General features: G+C 49.8%; 1 protein-coding gene across 1 annotated transcript in view; it reads right to left on the reverse strand.

Moving 5' to 3' along the window:
• The window catches only part of RUVBL2 (RuvB like AAA ATPase 2), a 41,537-nt gene extending 21,721 nt beyond the window's left edge, over positions 1 to 19,816 (reverse strand). Inside the window, exon 1 of the mRNA XM_003940335.4 lies at positions 19,597 to 19,816. Coding sequence (XP_003940384.1) covers positions 19,597 to 19,608 — 12 coding nt within the window. The 5' untranslated portion in view covers positions 19,609 to 19,816. The remainder of the gene's footprint in view (positions 1 to 19,596) is intronic.
• Positions 19,817 to 20,055: the final 239 nt, after the last annotated feature.

The raw sequence follows: 20,055 nt of genomic DNA on the forward strand, positions 1-20,055 counted from the left end.
GATCACGAGGTCAAGAGATCGAGACCATCCTCGTCAACATGGTGAAACCCCGTCTCTACTAAAAATACAAAAAAATTAGCTGGGCATGGTGGCGTGTGCCTGTAATCCCAGCTACTCAGGAGGCCGAGGCAGGAGAGTTGCCTGAACCCAGGAGGCGGAGGTTGCAGTGAGCCGAGATCGCGCCATTGCACTCCAGCCTGGGTAACAAGAGCGAAACTCCGTCTCAAAAAAAACAAAACGATATCGAGTGTCCCCTTCTAAGGCCCAGATTTCTCCCACGTCTGTCACCTATCTGGGCATCATCCTCACAAAACACCTGCGCTCCCCCTAGCGATGGGGTCCAGCTAAGCTCTGACACCCCAACCGCCTACCAAACAACAGCTTCTCTCCTTCCTGGGTGTGGTGGGCTACTTTCGCCTCTGGATGCCAGGTTTTGCTATTCTAACTAAGCCATTGTATAAACTCACTAAAAGAATAAATCCGCCGGGCGCGGTGGCTCAAGCCTGTAATCCCAGCACTTTGGGAGGCCGAGGCGGGTGGATCACGAGGTCGAGAGATCGAGACCATCCTGGTCAACATGGTGAAACCCCGTCTCTACTAAAAATACAAAAAAATAGCTCGGCATGGTGGCACGTGCCTGTAATCCCAGCTACTCAGGAGGCTGAGGCAGGAGGATTGCCTGAGCCCAGGAGGCGGAGGTTGCGGTGAGCCGAGATTGCGCCATTGCACTCCAGCCTGGGTAACAAGAGCGAAACTCCGTCTCAAAAAAAAAAAAAAAGAACAAATCCGTTCCTCACTCCTGGCTTTGCTCCTTAAAGACAGCTCTAAAAATTGCTTCCACCCTAGCTCTCCCTGACTTGTCTCAACCCTTTTCATTGTTGTGGCTGGAGTTCTGACATAAGAGCCATGTCCGAACCCGACTGCTTTCCTCTCTAGACAACTGGACCTCACCGTCCTAGGCTGGCCCCAGTGCGTGCGGGCCACCGCAGCAGCTGCTCCGGTTCTTCTGGAAATCTTCAAAATAACGGGCTACGCTTCACTGACTTTATACACTTTCCACAATCTCCAGGCTTTAACCTCCTCGTTTCATCTTCCACAGCTGCCATATGCCCCACGTCTGATTCAACTCTATTCACTCTTTACTGAAACTCCCACTGTGACTACTGCGCATGGCCCCGATTTAAATCCAGCCTCTCGCCTAATACCAAACATGAACCCTACTCCTGCACCGCATAACTGCATGTCCCTAGTACATACTGCTGTTTCCCCTTTCCCCACACCTCTCTTTCCCTACTCCAGACTCAGATCACACATGGTTTACTGATGGCGGCTCTTCCAAACCTAAGCAGCCCTCTCCAGGAAAGCCTGGCTATGCTGCTTCCCATACCTCTACCAATGAAGCTGCCACTCTCCCTCCATCTACTACTTCGCAACAGGCTGAATTAATAGCACGCACACGTGCCCCTACCCTGGCCAAAGGGCTCAGAGGAAATATCTATACTGATTCCAAACATGCCTTCCACATCCTCCATCACCACGCTGTCATACGGGCAGAAAGAGGTTTTCTCACTACACGAGGATCTTCCATCATCAGTGCTGCTTTAATAAAGGCCTCCTTAAAGCTGCCCCTCTCCCAGCTAAGGCCGGGGTTGTCCACCGTAAAGGGCACCAAAAAACTTCCGATCCCATTGCTCAAGGAAACGCGCTAGCAGATGAGACAGCTCGGAAAGCAGCCAACGCACCGCTATCCCCACCTAGTGGACGGTATTTTTCTTTTTCATCAATTAATCCTCTTTATCCAACCTCAGAGTCATTAAAGTTTCAGCCATTTCCCACTCAAGGTAATTGGTTTTTAGATCACAGAAAATTCCTTCTTCCGGCCTGGCAAGCTCATGCCATCCTCTCTTCCTTTCATAACCCCTCTCATGCAGGATATAAACCTTTAGCCCGTCTCCGAGAGCCTCTCATCTCTTTCCCCTCACGGAAGTCCATCCTTAAAACAATCAGTCTCGGTGCTCCATCTGTCACTCTACCAACCGCCAAGGAGTTTTTTTTTTTTTGTTTTGTTTTTTTTGTTTTTTTTTTTTTGAGACGGAGTTTCGCTCTTGTTACCCAGGCTGGAGTGCAATGGCGCGATCTCGGCTCACCGCAACCTCCGCCTCCTGGGTTCAGGCAATTCTCCTGCCTCAGCCTCCTGAGTAGCTGGGATTACAGGCACGCGCCACCACGCCCAGCTAATTTTTTGTATTTTTAGTAGAGACGGGGTTTCACTATGTTGACCAGGATGGTCTCGATCTCTTGACTTCGTGATCCACCCGCCTCGGCCTCCCAAAGTGCTGGGATTACAGGCTTGAGCCACCGCGCCCGGCCTCGCCAAGGAGTTTTAAGACCTCCTCCTTTTCCTCCCCATCGAGTGCGAGGATTTGCTCCCACGCAAGACCGGCAAACTGACTTGACTCATATGCCCCGTGTCAAAAAATTTAAGTATCTTCTTGTATGGGTGGATACCTTCACAGGGTGGATTGCAGCCTTCCTTACTGGAAGAGAAAAGGCTACTGCGGTTATTTCTTGTCTATTAAACGATGGCATCCCCCCGTTTGGCCTGTCTACTTCCATACATTCAGATCATGGCCCTGCTTTCATAAGCAGTCTCTCAGGCCCTCAGCATTCAATGGAATCTCCATGCCCCTTACCACCCTCAGCCTCAGGGAAAGTAGAAAGCTAATGGCTTTCTAAAAACACAACCCGCTAAACTCACCCTTCAACTAAAAAAGGACTGGGTATTTCTTCTGCCTATCACTCTTCTCCGATTTCATGCCACTCTCCGGGAACCCACCCGGTATAGCCCCTTTGAACTTCTGTATGGCCGCACCTTTCTACTCCGGCCCAACCTTCTTCCAGACCCCAGCCCTCTTGGAGACTATCTTCCGGTTCTCCAACAAATGAGGCAGGAAATTCGCTGAGCTGTTAATCTCCTCTTACCCACTCCAGACACCCAGCCGTACGAGGAAGGACATCTTAGCCGGACAATCAGTACGGTCAAGGACTTAACCCATCCAGCTCTACAGCCTCAGTGGAAAGGTCCTTACCTGGTTGTCTACAGTACCCCAACTGCTGTCCGCCTGCAAGACCCTCCCCACTCGGGTCACTGCCCCAGGATTAAACTGTGCCCACCAGACTGAGGAAAGAAACCCAAACACCTAAGATCACCTCCCCCTTGACACTGCTTTTCTTTTTTCTTTTTTTTTTTTTTTTGAGACGGGAGTTTCGCTCTTGTTACCCAGGCTGGAGTGCAATGGCGCGATCTCGGCTCACCACAACCTCCGCCTCCTGGGTTCAGGCAATTCTCCTGCCTCAGCCTCCTGAGTAGCTGGGATTACAGGCACGCGCCACCATGCCCAGCTAATTTCTTGTATTTTTAGTAGAGACGGGGTTTCACTATGTTGACCAGGATGGTCTCGATCTCTTGGCCTCGTGATCCACCCGCCTCGGCCTCCCAAAGTGCTGGGATTACAGGCTTGAGCCACCGCGCCTGGCCGACACTGCTTTTCAATAGAAGAAAAGGCTGGCCACAGATGGCAGGCAAGTATGGGGGAATCTCTCCAGAAGGCATTGTTTTTACTTAAACAAGAGCAAACCTCCACCCCACTCCTACTCCATTGATCAAGACCCTTTCACATGTAATTTCTTTTTTTTTTTTTTGAGACAAAGTCTCACTCCATCACCCAGGCTGGAGTGCAATGGCACGATCTCGGCTCACTGCAACCTCTGCCTCCCAGGTTCAAGCGATTCTCCTGCCTCAGCCTCCTGAGTAGCTGGGATTACAGGCGCGTGCCACCGTGCCCAGCTAATTTTTGTATTTTTAGTAGAGACGGGGTTTCAACATTTTGGCCAGGCTGGTCTCAAACTCCTGACCTTGTGATCCACCCACCTCGGCCTCCCAAAGTGCTAGGATTACAGGTGTGAGCCACTGCGCCCGGCCATAATTTCTAAGTCTGTAAAACCAAGACCCTTTCATGTGTAATATCTAGAGTTATAAGCCTATATAAAGGCAGAGCGTCTCTGTTAGGCAAGCTTGGCTGTTAGACAACTATGTCGCCTTGCTCCTGGTTGAAATAAATCCCCTTTTCCTTCCTAGTTCGGTGTCCGAGGCCTGTTTCTTGTGGCCGCTCATGCCCGGGAAGCGAGTTTCGGTTGGCAGACAGCGGCAGACTCTCAGGCGGTTTGCCTCATCCTTTGGAGCTTCTCTGCGGGGGCTCCTGCCCACTTGGGCGACGCAGTTCCTGAGAGCGCTCCCAGGCAGGCAGTGGCCCGGTGGAAAGCCTTGCCAGAGCAGAGCAGGAAAACCCCACGGTGTGGATCCACCCAGGAGCTGAACACCAAGAAGGAACGGGTACTTGGAATGTCCAGACAACAGAAACATGGTAGGATCAATCCTGGGAAACCTGCCCACCTCCTTTAGGTGGAAGGTGGCCTGACCACCCACGGGTGCTGGATTCGGCACTCTGAACTTGGCGCGCTCTCTCTCTCTCTCTCCCCTTCTGCAACTACCCAGGGAAGTTTTGCTTTTGGTTTCTATTGGAGGGGTCCAACTGGACTCGTCAGCCGTGAAATGTGGGAGCGTCAGGCCCATTAGAGGGGGCCTTACACTCCCAGCCACTTGTGGGGCTGGTTGGAATCAGAGACAACCACATAAGGTTAAACGGAGGAACTCTCGAAATCTAGGCATTGTGAGGGGATTAACCATCTCTCTTATGCCAAGTTGCGTCTGAAATACTTTTGAAAGAAAGGCAATTCTGCCAGCCTGAAGCAAATGTGAATCAGAGAGCCTGTAGTGCCCCTTGCTGGGTGGGAACTGCTGTGGGCGGAGTAACACTCTCTTAACCGTGAGGACTGTTTTTCGGGTAAGCATGAGTCACACTCATAGCAAGCCCACTCCTTTAGGGACCATGCTGAAAAATTTCAAGAAGGGATTAGTGGAGATGTTGGAGTGACTATGACCCCAGGGAAGCTAAGGACTTTCTGTGAGGTAGACTGGCCAGCATTTGGGAAGGGTTGGCCCTCAGAGGGGACCCTAGACAGGTCTCTTGTCTCTAAAGTAAGGCATGAGGTTATATTCCGCAAGCCAGAACATCTTGATCAATTTCCGTACTTAGACTTGTGGTTACAGTTAGTTTTAAACCCTCCGCAGTGGTTAAGAGGACAGGCAGCGACTGTTTTAGTGGTAAAAGAACAGACAGCTAGGAACCCCCCACCCGCACCTAGGAGAAAAGAACTCCCAAGGTCCTGGCAGATTCAGTGTGCAGAGGACATTCAAAGAAAATTGCGCCGGGCGCGGTGGCTCAAGCCTGTAATCCCAGCACTTTGGGAGGCCGAGGCGGGTGGATCACGAGGTCGAGAGATCGAGACCATCCTGGTCAACATGGTGAAACCCCGTCTCTACTAAAAATACAAAAAATTAGCTGGACATGGTGGTGCGTGCCTGTAATCCCAGCTACTGAGGAAAGCTGAGGCAGGAGAATTGCCTGAGCCCAGGAGGCGGAGGTTGCGGTGAGCCGAGATCGGGCCATTGCACTCCAGCCTGGGTAACAAGAGCGAAACTCTGTCTCAAAAAAAAAAAAAGAAAATTGCAGGCCAGGCGCGGTGGCTCAAGCCTGTAATCCCAGCGCTTTGGGAGGCCGAGGTGGGTGGATCACGAGGTCAAGAGATCGAGACCATCCCGGTCAACATGGTGAAACCCCGTCTCTACTAAAAATAGAAAAAAATCAGCTGGGCATGGTGGCGCGTGCCTGTAATCCCAGCTACTCAGGAGGCTGAGGCAGGAGAATTGCCTGAACCCAGGAGGCGGAGGTTGCGGTGAGCCGAGATCGCACCATTGCACTCCAGCCTGGTAACAAGAGCGAAACTCCATCTCAAAAAAAAAAAAAAAAAAAAAAAAAGAAAATTGCAGAAACAGGCAGGATTTCTGGGCATGATTCAATGATTGGAAATAGCTAGCTAGGTGTTTGTGAACCGAGAAGTGGTAAGCGGTCGAGCATCGGGCTTGACAGACTTGATAGCTGCCGCTGTTAAAGGCGCACCCCCAAGAGGGCGGGGAAAGGGGGTTCCTGGAAAGCCACCCAGTCTGCTCGCCCGAGCCTGCAACATGATCAGTGTGCTTACCACAGGGAAGTAGGACATTGGAAGGAAAAGTGCCCCCAGTTAACAAGAGAACAGGGCGATCCTAAGCATGAGGATTCAGACAAAAGTGAAGGGGTTCTGCTCGGTCTAATGGAAGGGCCACTGGACTAAAGGGGGGGCCTGGCTCATATGCCCCCAAAGAGCCCATGGTCCAGATGACAGTCCTGTAACCGCCACCCCCTCCCCCGCCCATATCAAAGGAAACAATATCGTTGGAGCTACTGGGGTGTTAGAAAAACAGTCTTCCTGTTTGCCTCAGACCTGTCGCAGGAGGCCATGAAGTTGTCAGTTCTTGTACTTGGGGTAGTACCCCTACCCGCCTTCCGTGGGGGGAACTTGTTATGCAAACTAAGGGCTACAACTATCACATTATCACATTCAATAATAATGACTCCCTGCAGCTAAAACTGCCTCAGGCAGAGATTATCAAGGCTCTCCCAGTCCCTTGGGAGGAGTGGAGCCCCCCCCCCCCACCCCAACCAGGGACTGAAGACTGCAGGCTGCTGCAGGGCTTGCTTTCGGCTCATCAGACTACACTGATTTTGCACCCATTTGCACCCAACTCATGCACGCGGTTGGGATTATTGCCAGTGGAGGACAGTTGGTTCACCTGATTGAACTTAAAGAATACTTCTTTAGCGTTGAACTGGCCTTGGAAGGTCAGAAACTATTTTCGCGTCAATGGGAAAATCCAGAAACAGGTGTGTCCACTCAGTATACCTGGACCCGGCTTCCCAGGGGCTCAAGAACTGTCTCACCATCTGTGGGGAGGCACTAACATCTGATCCGCACCCCCGCCCCCGAAGTTTCTTGCTGAGGACTTAGGCTGCATGTTGCTCCAATATGCTGGTGACCTTTAATGGGGACACCCCACGGCAGTCAGGTGCGCTAAAGAAACAGATGCCTTACTTCGGCACCTGGCGGACTTTGGGCATAAAGTGTCTAAAAAGAAAGCCCAGATTTGCCAACAGCAAGTGTGATATCTGGAGTTCGCCACCCTGCAGGGAGAGTGCAGCCTACAGAGCAGAGAGGAAACAAGTCATTTGCAAGCTACCAGAACCGGAAACTAAGAGGCAGGAGAGAGTTCCTGGGAGCCGTGGGTTTTTGTAAATTGTGGATTCCAAACTTCCACAGTACTGGCCAAACCCTTACACCAAGTGACAAAGAGGGGAAGAGACAAGGAACCCCCTGAATGGGGATCCCAGCAGCGGCAGGAACTGAAAGCGAAACTTTTGTCAGTCCGGGCTTTGGGGCTACCCGATTTAACAAAGCCTCTCACGCTGTATGTATCAAAGAGGAATAAAAAGGGCAACTGAGGTTCTAACATCAACTCTGGGGCAAAATTTAAATATCAAACACCACACACAGTACTGACTCTAATGACTACAAAGGACATCACTGGTTAACAAATGCTAGGCCAACCAAATACCTAAGCCTGCTAAAGTGGAAATGCCGCATCACCATTGGGATCTGTGCCACGCCTTAAAACCTGCCACTTCACCCCCGGTGCCAGAAGGCCCATGAAGTGACCCATGTGCTGCTTCGAGATCTCATCCCTAGGTTTGGACTGCCACTGCACATCGGATCAGACAACAGACCAGCATTTGTGGCGAATTTGGTCCGGAAAACAGCAATGACCTTGGGTATTACTTGGAAACTGCATGCTGCCTACCGACGTCAGAGTCCCGGAAAGGTGGAGAGAATGAACCAGACCATCAAAAATAGCTTAGGGAAAATGAGTCTTCCTGACTCATTTCTACAGGATTTAATTCCTACAGGATTAAAGTGGGTGCAGGCACTTCCCTTGCTGTTATTTAAAATTAGATGCACTCCCTCTAAGAAGACAGGATATTCCCCTTATGAAGTCTTATGTCATAGGCTCCCTCCCATACTGCGGGCACTCCCGTAAAATCCTCAGGAGTGGGGAGAGATTGAACTAGGACAGTAGTTACAAGCTCTAGGGAAGATCACTCAGGATATTTTAACCTGGGTAAATGAGAGATGCCCTGTAAGCTTATTCTCCCCAGTTCACCCTTTCTCACCAGGTGATCGCCTGTGAATAAAGGACTGGAATGCAGCCCCTCTGAAGCCACGGTGGAAAGGACCCCAGACCGTGATCCTGACCACTCCCACAGCCGTAAAGGTAGAGGGAATCCCAGCCTGGATCCACCACAGCTGCGTGAAACCAGCAGCAGCAGCTGAAACTTGGGAAGCTACACCAGACCCAGACAACGACTGCAGAATCACTTTAAGGACAGCGAGCCCTGCTCCAGCCACATCCCGGAAGCATGAGGAAATTCATCGTGAGACTCACTCTTCTTAATATTTGGACTTGTACAGTAGGGATATCAACTAATTTTGAAGAATGCTGTCAGTGTGTGCACCAGGTTACTAAGGCAGGACTGCCGTTCTTTCGCTCTACAGTTACTATGAATGTACAGGGACACAGAGGGAGCCTGTTTACTCAGCATAAGGTGGGTAATCCAAGGGATGGACAGCCCGATGTCTGCTACCATCCATCAGAGTCCCCTACACATACGACTTTTGAAATGAAACTCCTAACAGGGTGAGGAATCAGCCCTACTAAGTTAATAGCTAAAACAGAGGAGAAGGGAAGCCCCAAACAGGTCACCCTAAGGTTTGACGTCTGTGCAGCCATCAGTGCCTATCCTTCCAGTAGGGGGAGCTGTGGTCCCCTCGGATGGAAACAGTTACGCAAAAGAGCCTAAGAATATCTGCCAGAAAACCTACTGGTGCAGTAAATGCATTTTTGCGTTATGCGTCTTCTGGGCCACTTGAAAAAAATAAATACAAATAATCCCATTCGTCCTGTAAAAGGGAGAGACATCATTCCAGGGAGTAATGTACCCTGTGTCTCGCGACATTGTAACCCAGTAGAATTAATAATCACAAACCCCCACGACTCTAAATGGCAAAAGCGGGAGAGTGTAATGCTAGGAATTCATGGAAAAGGGCTTGACCCCAGAGTCAGTATCCAGATTCAGGGAAAAATCCAGAAACGCTCAGCCCGGGCAGTGTACCAGCACTTCCATGAATTATTAAATGAGCCAATGCTGGAGCTTCCGAAAAAGACAAAGAACTTCTTCTTCCAACTTACTGAAAATGTGGCCCATTCCCTTAATGTCACTTCTTACTATGTATGTGGGTGAATTACCATGGGTAATAGGTGGCCATGGAAAGCCTGTGAGTTATTACCCTCTGACCCTGTCCCTGACCTGACCTCAGTCCAAAGGATTCAAACCAACAGTTTCTGGGTTTTAAAGTTTTCAATTGCTAGACAACACTTGTTGACCAGCGAAGGAACAGTTTTTGCTGTTCCGGTAGGAAAGCTTAGCTGCTTAGGGCAGCGACTGTGTAACGGAACAGTGGGGTAACCTGGTGGAGCTCAAACTACACAGCAAAGAATCCCCTCCTAAAATTTCAAAAATTACAGGATGTTTGGAATCATCCTGGGTACGGGAGAGACTGGACAGCCCCGCCTGGGTTGTACTGGATATGCAGACACAGGAGCTGCCTGAAAGATGGACAGGTAGCGGTGTCACGGGCATCATCGAGCCTTCTTTTTTCCTATTATCTGTTAAGATAGGTGAGCTGTTAGGATATCCGGTCTACGGACTCCTATCTACATGCTCAAGCGGATCATCCAGGTGCAGGCTGCCTTGGAAATACCCTTGGAAACGGGCAAAGCTCTGTCCATTTTGGCCGGACAAGAAACTCAGATGAGAAATGCAATTTATCAGCACCGGTTGGCCTTAGATTATTTGCTGGCAGCTGGAGGAGGAGTCTGTAAAAAATTCAAACTAACCAACTGCTGACTACCTGTAGACGACCAGGGCCATGCAGTTAACAGTATGACCAAACTAGCACACGTGCCTGTGCTGGCAGGGCACAAATTCAACCCTGAGTTCTTTTTAAAGATTGGCCCTCAGCCTTGGGAGGAGTAAAAGCCCTCATGATAAGTGGGGTAATAAAAGTAGGTGTTTGCACCGGGCGCGGTGGCTCAAGCCTGTAATCCCAGCACTTTGGGAGGCCGAGGCGGGTGGATCACGAGGTCAAGAGATCGAGACCATCCTGGTCAACATGGTGAAACCCCGTCTCTACTAAAAACACAAAAAAGTAGCTGGGCATGGTGGCGCGTGCCTGTAGTCCCAGCTACTCAGGAGGCTGAGGCAGGAGAATTGCCTGAACCCAGGAGGTGGAGGTTGCGGTGAGCCGACATCGCGCCATTGCACTCCAGCCTGGGTAACAAGAGCGAAACTCCGTCTCAAAAAAAATAAATAAAATAAAATAAAAAAAAATAAGGCCGGGCATGGTGGCTCAAGCCTGTAATCCCAGCACTTTGGGAGGCCGAGGCGGGTGGATCACGAGGTCGAGAGATCGAGACCAACCTGGTCAACATGGTGAAACCCCGTCTCTACTAAAAATACAAAAAATTAGCTGGGCATGGTGGTGCGTGCCTATAATCCCAGCTACTCAGGAGGCTGAGGCAGGAGAATTGCCTCAACCCAGGAGGCGGAGGTTGCGGTGAGCCGAGATCGCGCCATTGCACTCCAGCCTGGGTAACAAGAGCGAAACTCCGTCTCAAAAAAAAAAATAAAAAATAAAAAATAAAAAAAAAATAAAAGTAGGTGTTTGCTACTCCCCTGTTTTCCCCCCTTATTCCTCTAAATGGCTAAGAAATTCTATACTGCTGTAATAGACCAGAGAACCACACCACACATGTTTTATATCTGTCATTATCAATCAGTTCCTTGAGGGGATCATGAAAATAAGAATAAAGACTGAGAACTCTTGCTAATGTTATAGGTGAGGTTCTCAAAGCGGGGAAGTGACAAAAGAAACCCAAGCATCTAAGATCACCTCCCCCTTGACTTCCACACTGTATTTCTTTTTTTTTTTTTTTTGAGACCGAGTTTCGCTCTTGTTACCCAGGCTGGAGTGCAATGGCGCGATCTCGGCTCACCGCAACCTCCGCCTCCTGGGTTCAAGCAATTCTCCTGCCTCAGCCTCCTGAGTAGCTGGGATTACAGGCACGCGCCACCATGCCCAGCTACTTTTTTGTGTTTTTAGTAGAGACGGGGTTTCACCATGTTGACCAGGATGGTCTCGATCTCTCGACCTTGTGATCCACCCGCCTCGGCCTCCCAAAGTGCTGGGATTACAGGCTTGAGCCACCGCGCCCGGTGCCCACACTGTATTTCAATAGAAGAAAAGGCTGGCCGACTGGCACCTCCTTAATCGCCTTCCTACAGATGGCAGGCATAGTACGGAGGAATTTCTCCGGAAGGCATTGTTTTTACTTAAACAAGATCAAACCCCCACCCGACTCCTACTCCATCGACCAAGACCCTTTCACGTGTAATTTCTAGAACTGTAAACCCAAGACCCTTTCGCACGTAGTATCTAGCGTTATAAGCCTATCTAAAAGCAGAGCTTCTCTTTGTTAGGTGAGCTCGGCTGTTAGACAACTATGTCGCCTTGCTCCGGCCGAAATAAATCACCTCTTCCTTCCTAGTTCGGTGTCCGAGGTCTGTTTCTCGCGCGGCTCCTGCTTCAAGACCACCAGCCTAGCCCATCCACCTCCTCTTGGAAGTCGAAAGACCTCTCCCCTACTTCCCTCAGGCTCACTCAAATCCCTGAAGAGCAATCCCAGACCCTAAATGCCCTGCACGTGTTTGCACTGTACGTTCTCACTCTTCCTGCAGCCCGCCTAGCTGACACCTCCTGGTTCTACTCTCCAGATGCCACCCTTAGTTCCTTTCTCGAGTGGATAGATGACAATGTGTGGCAAAGAACACTCCGATTCTTTCCCCCAGTGAAGCTCTCTTTTTCACTTTCCTACTTACTTATTCTCAGTCGCGTTCTGTCGCTCTCTGGCCTTTCCTAGTTGTCTTTTACATACTATCAATCTATCTCATTCCCTCCTCAATGATGCCAACCCATCGTTGGCAAAAACCTGCTGGCTCTGTACCTCCCTTTCTTCCTCCTCTTATGCCACCATTCCTGCCTGCCGGCTACCTCTCCTGTCTCCTTACATCTGCTACCTCTTTTAACAGTCCCCGCCTCTACCTCCTACAGAGCTTCTTTACTTTTTTTTTTTTTTTTTTTTTTTGAGACGGAGTTTCGCTCTTGTTACCCAGGCTGGAGTGCGATGGCGCGATCTCGGCTCACCGCAACCTCCGCCCCCTGGGTTCAGGCAATTCTCCTGCCTCAGCCTCCCGAGTAGCTGGGATTACAGACATGCGCCACCATGCCCAGCTAATTTTTTGTATTTTTTTTTTAGTAGAGACGGGGTTTCACCATGTTGACCAGGACGGTCTCGATCTCTTGACCTTGTGATCCACCCGCCTCGGCCTCCCAAAGTGCTGGGATTACAGGCTCGAGCCACCGCGCCTGGCTAGAGGCTATTTGCTGACACCACACGCTTCCTCACATATTACGAAATCAAACTACTTCCACTACACAGCTGCAACCCCCATCGCCCCTTCAACCCCTAACAGCTGCCGTCCTCGCTGGACCTTTAGGAATTTGGGCATCTGATCCCCATTCAATGCTCCCTCTCACCTCTTCACCCTGCGTTTTCAATCCTGCCTCGCCCCAGGCCTTTTCTCCGCAGGTGGCTCCTCTACCTCTATGTGTTTGCCGCTAACTGGACAGACACCTGTCCCTCAGTCTTCCTCATTCCTAAGATCCAATTTGCCAATGGTAACCAACAAGTGCCTGTCCCCCTAATGACACCTAACCGACGAAAAAGAGCTATGCAACTAATTCCCATTCCTCGTAGGAGCAGGGCTTGCAGCCTCCACGGTAGGCCTTGGAACTGGCATGGGCAGGGCGCAGCACCTCCGTCACGCATTCCACAGTCTGTCTGCTGAGTCCTCCGCCAGCATTGCTAATTAGCTAATACCTCGTCCGCCCTTCAGGCTCAAATTGACTCTTTGGCTGCAGCTGTTCTCCAAAACCATCGTGGCCTCGACTTAGCGCAGAAAAATGAGGACTCTATATATTTCTAAATGAAACATGTTGTTTTTACTTAAAGCAATCTGGCCTAGTGTATGATAATTTCAAAAAACTCAGAGACGGGGCCCAGTAGTTTGCTAAGCAGGCAAACACCTCTGCCGAACCTGCCTGGCCGTTTTCTAACTGGAGTCACGGCTCCTTCCAATCCTTACTCCTTTAATACCCATCTTTCTTCTTCTCCTATTTAGACCCTGGAACTTCCGCTTACTCTCCCAATTCACACACAACCGCATCCAGGCTATCACAGATCGGCAAAGGCTGCTCTGGACAACCCCACAATACCACGTGGGGCCTCAAAGTTCCCCAGCAGCTTAAGCATGTGTAAGGCCAAACGTATTGTCCGGACCTTTGTTATTTGCGTCCCTGTCCTGTTCCCACTTCTAGCCTGTCTCCTCCACTCAAAACAATTTTTTAGGTGTCTGCACAGTCCCCCGTCACGCACGAAATAGCCTTGAGAAACTTGGCCCCCACCCCCTGAAACCTGTCATCACCCCTCTTCTCTCTATATATAAAAAGTCAGGAATGTCAGGTCTCCATGTGCAAGCCTGGACCCAGAAAGTCTGAAGTCCTGCCTCGGCTGATTGTCATCCCCCACCAACCCCAATCACCCAGCGGAGCTTCCCCAGGACAAGCCTCTCACCCCACCCTGCCATCTTAACTGTTCTTATGATGATGTGAATAATGTGAATACTCCTTACCCCATCCTGCCATCTTTTTTTTTTTTTTTTTTTTTGAGACATAGTTTTGCTCGTTACCCAGGCTGGGGTGCAATGGCATCATCTCGGCTCACCGCAACCTCTGCCTCCTGGGTTCAAGCAATTCTCCTGCCTCAGCCTTCCGAGTACCTGGGACTACAGGCGTGCACCACCATGCCCAGCTAATTTTTTATTTTTAGTAGAGACGGGGTTTCATCATGTTGACCAGGATGATCTCTATATCTTGACCTCGTGATCCACGTGCCTCGGCCTCCCGAAGTGCTGGGATTATAGGCGTGAGCCACCGCGCCCCATCCTGCCATCTTAACTGTTCTTATGATGATGTGAATACTCCTCACCCCTACCCTCCCGCCACTGTAACTGATCTTACTCTGCAACACCCCTGTCCCTCCCCCCAAAAAATTGCCCCACCCGGTAAAATCAATTCCCACCCTTGTCCTTTCTGGGATTTGGCCCGCTTGCACCCAAGCAAGAAATAAAACGGCCTTGTTGCCCACACCCACACAAAACCTGCTTGGAAGATCTCTTTATTAAATTTGTTTAATATTCGGTACTATTGGACTCGGATAACAGCTACATGAAAGAAGCCCACACATCAAAGACACATATTGTATGATTCCATCCACATGAAGTAGCCACAATAGGCAAATCCATATACAGAGAAAGATCGAGGCTGCCTAGAACTGAAGACAGGAGGTATGGGAGGATTAGAGGTGACAGGTAAGAGGTATGGGGTTTCTTTTTGGGCTGATGACAAGGTTCTAAAATTGTGAAAATGGCTGCACAACTCTGTGAATATACTAGAAAATGCTGAGCTGTACATTTTAAATGGGTGAATTATATAGTATGTGAATTGTATCTCAATAAAGCTATTAAGAAAAAAACAGGCTGGGTGTAGTGTCTCCCACCTGTAATACCAGCAGTTTGGGATGCTGAGACGGGCAGATCATTTGAGGTCAGGGGTTCGAGACCAACATGGTGAACCCCGTCTCTACTAAAAATACAAAAAACACAAAAATTGGCCAGGCACAGTGGCTCATGCCTGTAATCCCAGCACTCTGGGAGGCCAAGGCTGTGGGTAACCCTCTATATAGGCACCGAGGAAGAATAGCTAAGCAGAATCCTGGCACAATCAGTGCCTGAAGAATATCTCAGTTTATAGTGTTATTACTCAGTTATTTCCTCTTATACAATCCTTTATATATAATCATATATTAGTTCATAGAATGTGCCTAAAGAATATCTGGCCAGGCGTGGTGGCTCACGCCTGTAATCCAAGCACTTTGGAGGCCAAGGCGGGCAGATCACCTGAGGTCAGGAGTTCAAGACCAGCCTGACCCACATGGTGAAACCCCATCTTTATATTAAAAAAAAAAAAGTATAAAAAAAAGAATATCTTACCACTTAGTTGTTTTCCTATATTATTATATCTTAGTTCATAGAGGAATGCCTAGAGCAGACACGGTACAGAGCATGAATTAAGGAATAAGCAGCTTATAGTCGGAAGAATGTCTGGAGCAGACACAGTGCAGAGCATGATTTAAGGGAAGACAGTTATACCAGGACAAGAATCCATGGCCCAGGCGGCAGCGTTCAGTATCGTAAAGATACCCGCTGTACGGCAGGCTTGGGGTGAGAGCCACTCCTCCTGATAAAGGAGTTATAGGACCTTGCTCCAGTTCTTCTGGAAGGCTGCCCTCAGACCAGCAATCCCTCCAGCATCCGAGGGCTCAAAATCTCTCCGGATAATCGCACCTTGGTTACTGTGAACTCTGTCGGCTCTTGTTACGGTGCTGGCTCAAAAGCATCCTCCTCTAGAACTCACTGGAAGCTGCCAGCAGGTGGCGGTAGACCCTGACAGCTCTGTCACTGCTGTGTGACTTAAAGCATCCTCCTATAGATATTCTCATAGATAAGAGATATTGCACACTGCACCCTCTCCACTGCGCACGGCCCACCTCCATGCCTCGGTGACCTAACGGGGGTGGGCCCCTTACTGCACAAGGCCTGCCTCCTTGCCTCATGACCTAATGGGGCTGGACCCCTTGTTTATTGCTCATGACCCTATCACTATCCTCAAAGATGACTTAACTCACTACGCTGCCCCCTAACCTATACCCAATAAATACAGACGCTTCTGGACATTCAGGCCTCACCTGTCCCCACTTACAGGTGGTGTGCCACCACTCCCAGCCCAGCTGCGCTTTCTTTGTACTTCCGGGTCCTTTCTCTTTATTTCTCAGATCCTGTGCCTAAGCACAACATAAGGGACACCCCACGACCCTGTGGGGCCCTTAGCTCTACAAAGGCAAGCAGATCACGAGGTCAGGAGTTCAATACCAGCCTGGCCAATATGGTGAAACCCTATCTATACTAAAAATACAAAAAAACTAGCTGGATATGGTGGCAGGCACCTGTAATCCGAGCTACTTGGGAGGCTGAGGCAGGAGAATTGCTTAAACCTGGGAGGCTGAGGTTGTAGTGAGCTGAGATCACACCACTACACTTCAGCCTGGGCAAGAGCAAGACTCTGTCTCACAAAACATAAATAAATAAAAATAAAAAAGAGCCAGGCGCGGTGGCTCAAGCCTGTAATCCCAGCACTTTGGGAGGCCGAGGCGGGTGGATCACGAGGTCAAAAGATCGAGACCATCCTGGTCAACACGGTGAAACCCCGTCTCTACTAAAAATACAAAAAATAAGCTGGGCATGGTGGCGCGTGCCTGTAATCCCAGCTACTCAGGAGGCTGAGGCAGGAGAATTGCCTAAACCCAGGAGAAGGAGGTTGCAGTGAGCCGAGATCACGCCATTGCACTCCAGCCTTGGTAACAGGAGCGAAACTCCGTCTCAAAAAATAAATAAATAAATATAAAATAAAAACAAAAATAAAATTAAAATAAAAATTTAAAAATTTAAAAAAAATAAAAAATCAATTGGGAGTGGTGGCACACACCTGTAATCCCAGCTACTGGGAGGCTGAGGCAAGAGGATCATTTGAACCTGGGAGGTGGAGGTTGCAGTGAGCGGATATCACACCACTGTACTCCAGCCTGGGAGACAGAGTGAAGCTCTGTCTTGAATAAAAGCAAAACAAAACACTGCTGGATGATGGATCTTTGCATGACTGTTACATTATTTTCTGACACTTCAGAATAGTTCATAATTTCTTTTTGTTTTTTTTTAATTTATTTTTAGAGGCAGGGTTTCACTATGTTGATCAGGCTGATCTCCAACTCCTGACCTCACGATCCACCCACCTCAACCTCCCAAAGTGCTGGGTTTACAGGTGTGAGCCACCATGCCCAGGTAATACTTCATAATTTCTAATAAGGAAAAGGAAGTTTAAGAGGCCAGCATGCTAACCTAGCCCCTAAGTCACCTATCCCCAACTTTCCTTCCCATAAGTTATTTATTTATTTATTTATTATTATTTTTTAAGATGGGATTTCACCATGATGGCCAGGCTGGTCTTGAACTCCTGACCTCAGGTGATCCACCCACCTCAGCCTCCCAAAGTGCTGGGATTACAGGCCTGAGCCACCCACCTCAGCCTCCCCGGCAGTTTGAACTACAGGCATGTGCCACCACACTTAGCTAATTTTCTTATTTTTTTTGCAAAGGCACGGTCTTGCTATGTTGCCAGGGCTGGTCTTAAATTCCTGGGCTCAAGCAATCCTTTTACCTCGGCCTCCCCAAATACAGGATTACAGGCCACTGGGAGCCACTGTGCCTGGCCCACACGTCTTTCTTCTCTTCTTCCACCAGACAGAACGTGCAGTTAACCAGCCCCGAGGAAGTCTCCTCCCTCTGGAGTCAATCGTTTACACTTTCTGGCCATCCGTGGTCACACGCTTTCCCTATCATTGTGTGACCCTTCCCACCTAGTTTCTCCTTATATGAAGCTGTAACCCTGTAGTATGGGACATTACCCACAAACTACTTCCAAAAGACTAGGCAACCCCTCCCTCAACAACAACAAAAAAAAACACAGGAATCCAGGAATCCCAAATTTAGCTCTCTCAACATAAACGGGCCCCTTACCAAGGACTGTCTCCTACAAAGTCTTTCTCTTTCACCATAAGCCTCTCCTAAACCTTGCTGCTCACTGGTCCCACGAAAACCAAGGTCATTTTATTTTTTTTGAGACAGAGTCTCGCTCTGTTGCCCAAGCTGGAGTGCAGTGGCATAATCTCAGCTCACTGCAACCTCCACCTCCAGGTTTCAAGCGATACTCCTGCCTCAGCCTCCCGAGTAGCTGGGATTACAGGTGCACACCACCACACCTAGCTAATTTTTTGTATTTTTAGTAGAGACGGAGTTTCCCTGTGTTAGCCAGGATGGTCTCGATCTTGTGACCTCGTGATCCATCCGCCTTGGCCTCCCAAAGTGCTGGGACCATAGGCGTGAGCCACCGCGCCCCGCTAAACCAAGGCCATTTTAAAACTCAGCACCCACCATCCCCTCACACTTCCAATAACTTCCTCCATAGAAGTTCTGATGACTGCCTCCCTCTTCTACTTCTCTATCCACCTCCTCCTACTCCTTGCTCTGGTGACAGCAACAGACTCAAATCTTACCCCCAGCTACCAGCAACTCTCTCCCCGTCCCTTCCTCCATCATGGGAATTGAGGCATCCAGAAGCCCAGGCCAGTCCTTAAGTTCAGGTCACGTCACTTTTTTTTTTTTTTTTTTTTTTTTTTTTTTGGAGGCAGTCTCGCTTTGACACCCAGGCTGGAGTGCAGTGGCGCGATCTCAGCTCACTGCAACTGCTAAGTCCCGGGTTCAAGCGATTCTCCTGCCTCAGCCTCCCGAGTCGCTGGGATTACAGGCGTGCACCACCACACCTGGCTAATTTTTGTATTTTGAGTAGAGATGGGGTTTCACCATATTAGTTAGGATGGTCTCGAGCTCTTGACTTAGTGATCCGCCCGCCTCGGCCTCCCCCAAAGTGCTGGGATTACAGGCGTGAGCCACTGCACCTGGCCCAAATCACTTCTTTATTCAGGTATTTCTTGAGCAGGTGCCAGGCCAAGTTTCCCGGCCTTTCCCTCATTCACATCCATCCATCCATCCATCCATCCAAACATTCAAGTGATAATTTATTGAGCATTTACACTGAGACATGCCCGGTGTGAAACACTGGAAATACGAAAATGGTCAAAACGGTCGCATGACAAGATCCAGACTTCTGAGTCCCTAATCCTTTAAGTCTTCTCCAGTAAGACTCTCTTGTTCCTTGACAATTTCTTCCAATTAAAGGTTCACTAGGCAAGGTTCCCACATGGCTCGAAGCAGCGCAAGGTACTACAACCCTCATGATCACACACTGGCGCCAAAGACTGTAGAACCAGCCGTTGCGCCAAGAGTATTCTAGAAGTTGGAGTTCCTATAGCATGATGGGGCCAGAGCTGAGATTCCGGGATTCCAGCCCCTTCTTTTTTTCACTCCCTCAAACCCAGGAGCCCTGGTACCCAGCTCCCGCCTCCCCTAAGATCCAGAAGTCTAGCCCCAGGTCCCCTTCTCCCCCAGATCCAGACCCAAGAGTCTGGACCCCCAGATTCCTCCTCCTTCAGACCCAAAAGTCAGGGCCTCTAGCCTCCTCCTCTCTCAGCCTCGAGACTGCGGGCTCGCTCCTTACCCTCCATGCATTCACACTTACCACGGTTGCCATGATGCTCACCAACTGCCAGAGTCCTAAGGGAAACGGAAATGCGCGAGGAGCAAGGCGTTCTGGTCCCTCTAGACTAGCAGGTCCTCCAAAGATCTCTATGATTCCTCATAAATATGTAAATATTGCAGGGGCGTGACAACACTTTTGGCCCCGCCTGCCCGCCGAGGCTACGCTGGAATACGGGTGTCCGGAACTCCTGGGTCCATTCCCAATGCCTCTGGCTCCTCCCCTCCTTTTGCTCAGCACCCCCCCGCCCCCGCTCAGGCGGATTGCAAAATTCTTAGCTGTTCTTTGAGTAAACCACACGTCCTCCACGCTCCTTTCCTCTTTATCCCACCCTCCTCCTCCCCCTCCCCCTCCCCCCGACTTTGAGGCCTCCAGCTTCAGATTGACAGAGCTGAAGGCCAATCGCTTCCGTAGAGCGCGGCGACAAGCTCCGCCTCCCGG

Source organism: Saimiri boliviensis, chromosome 14, assembly GCF_048565385.1.
Source record: "Saimiri boliviensis isolate mSaiBol1 chromosome 14, mSaiBol1.pri, whole genome shotgun sequence".
Classification (NCBI taxonomy): domain Eukaryota; kingdom Metazoa; phylum Chordata; class Mammalia; order Primates; family Cebidae; genus Saimiri; species Saimiri boliviensis.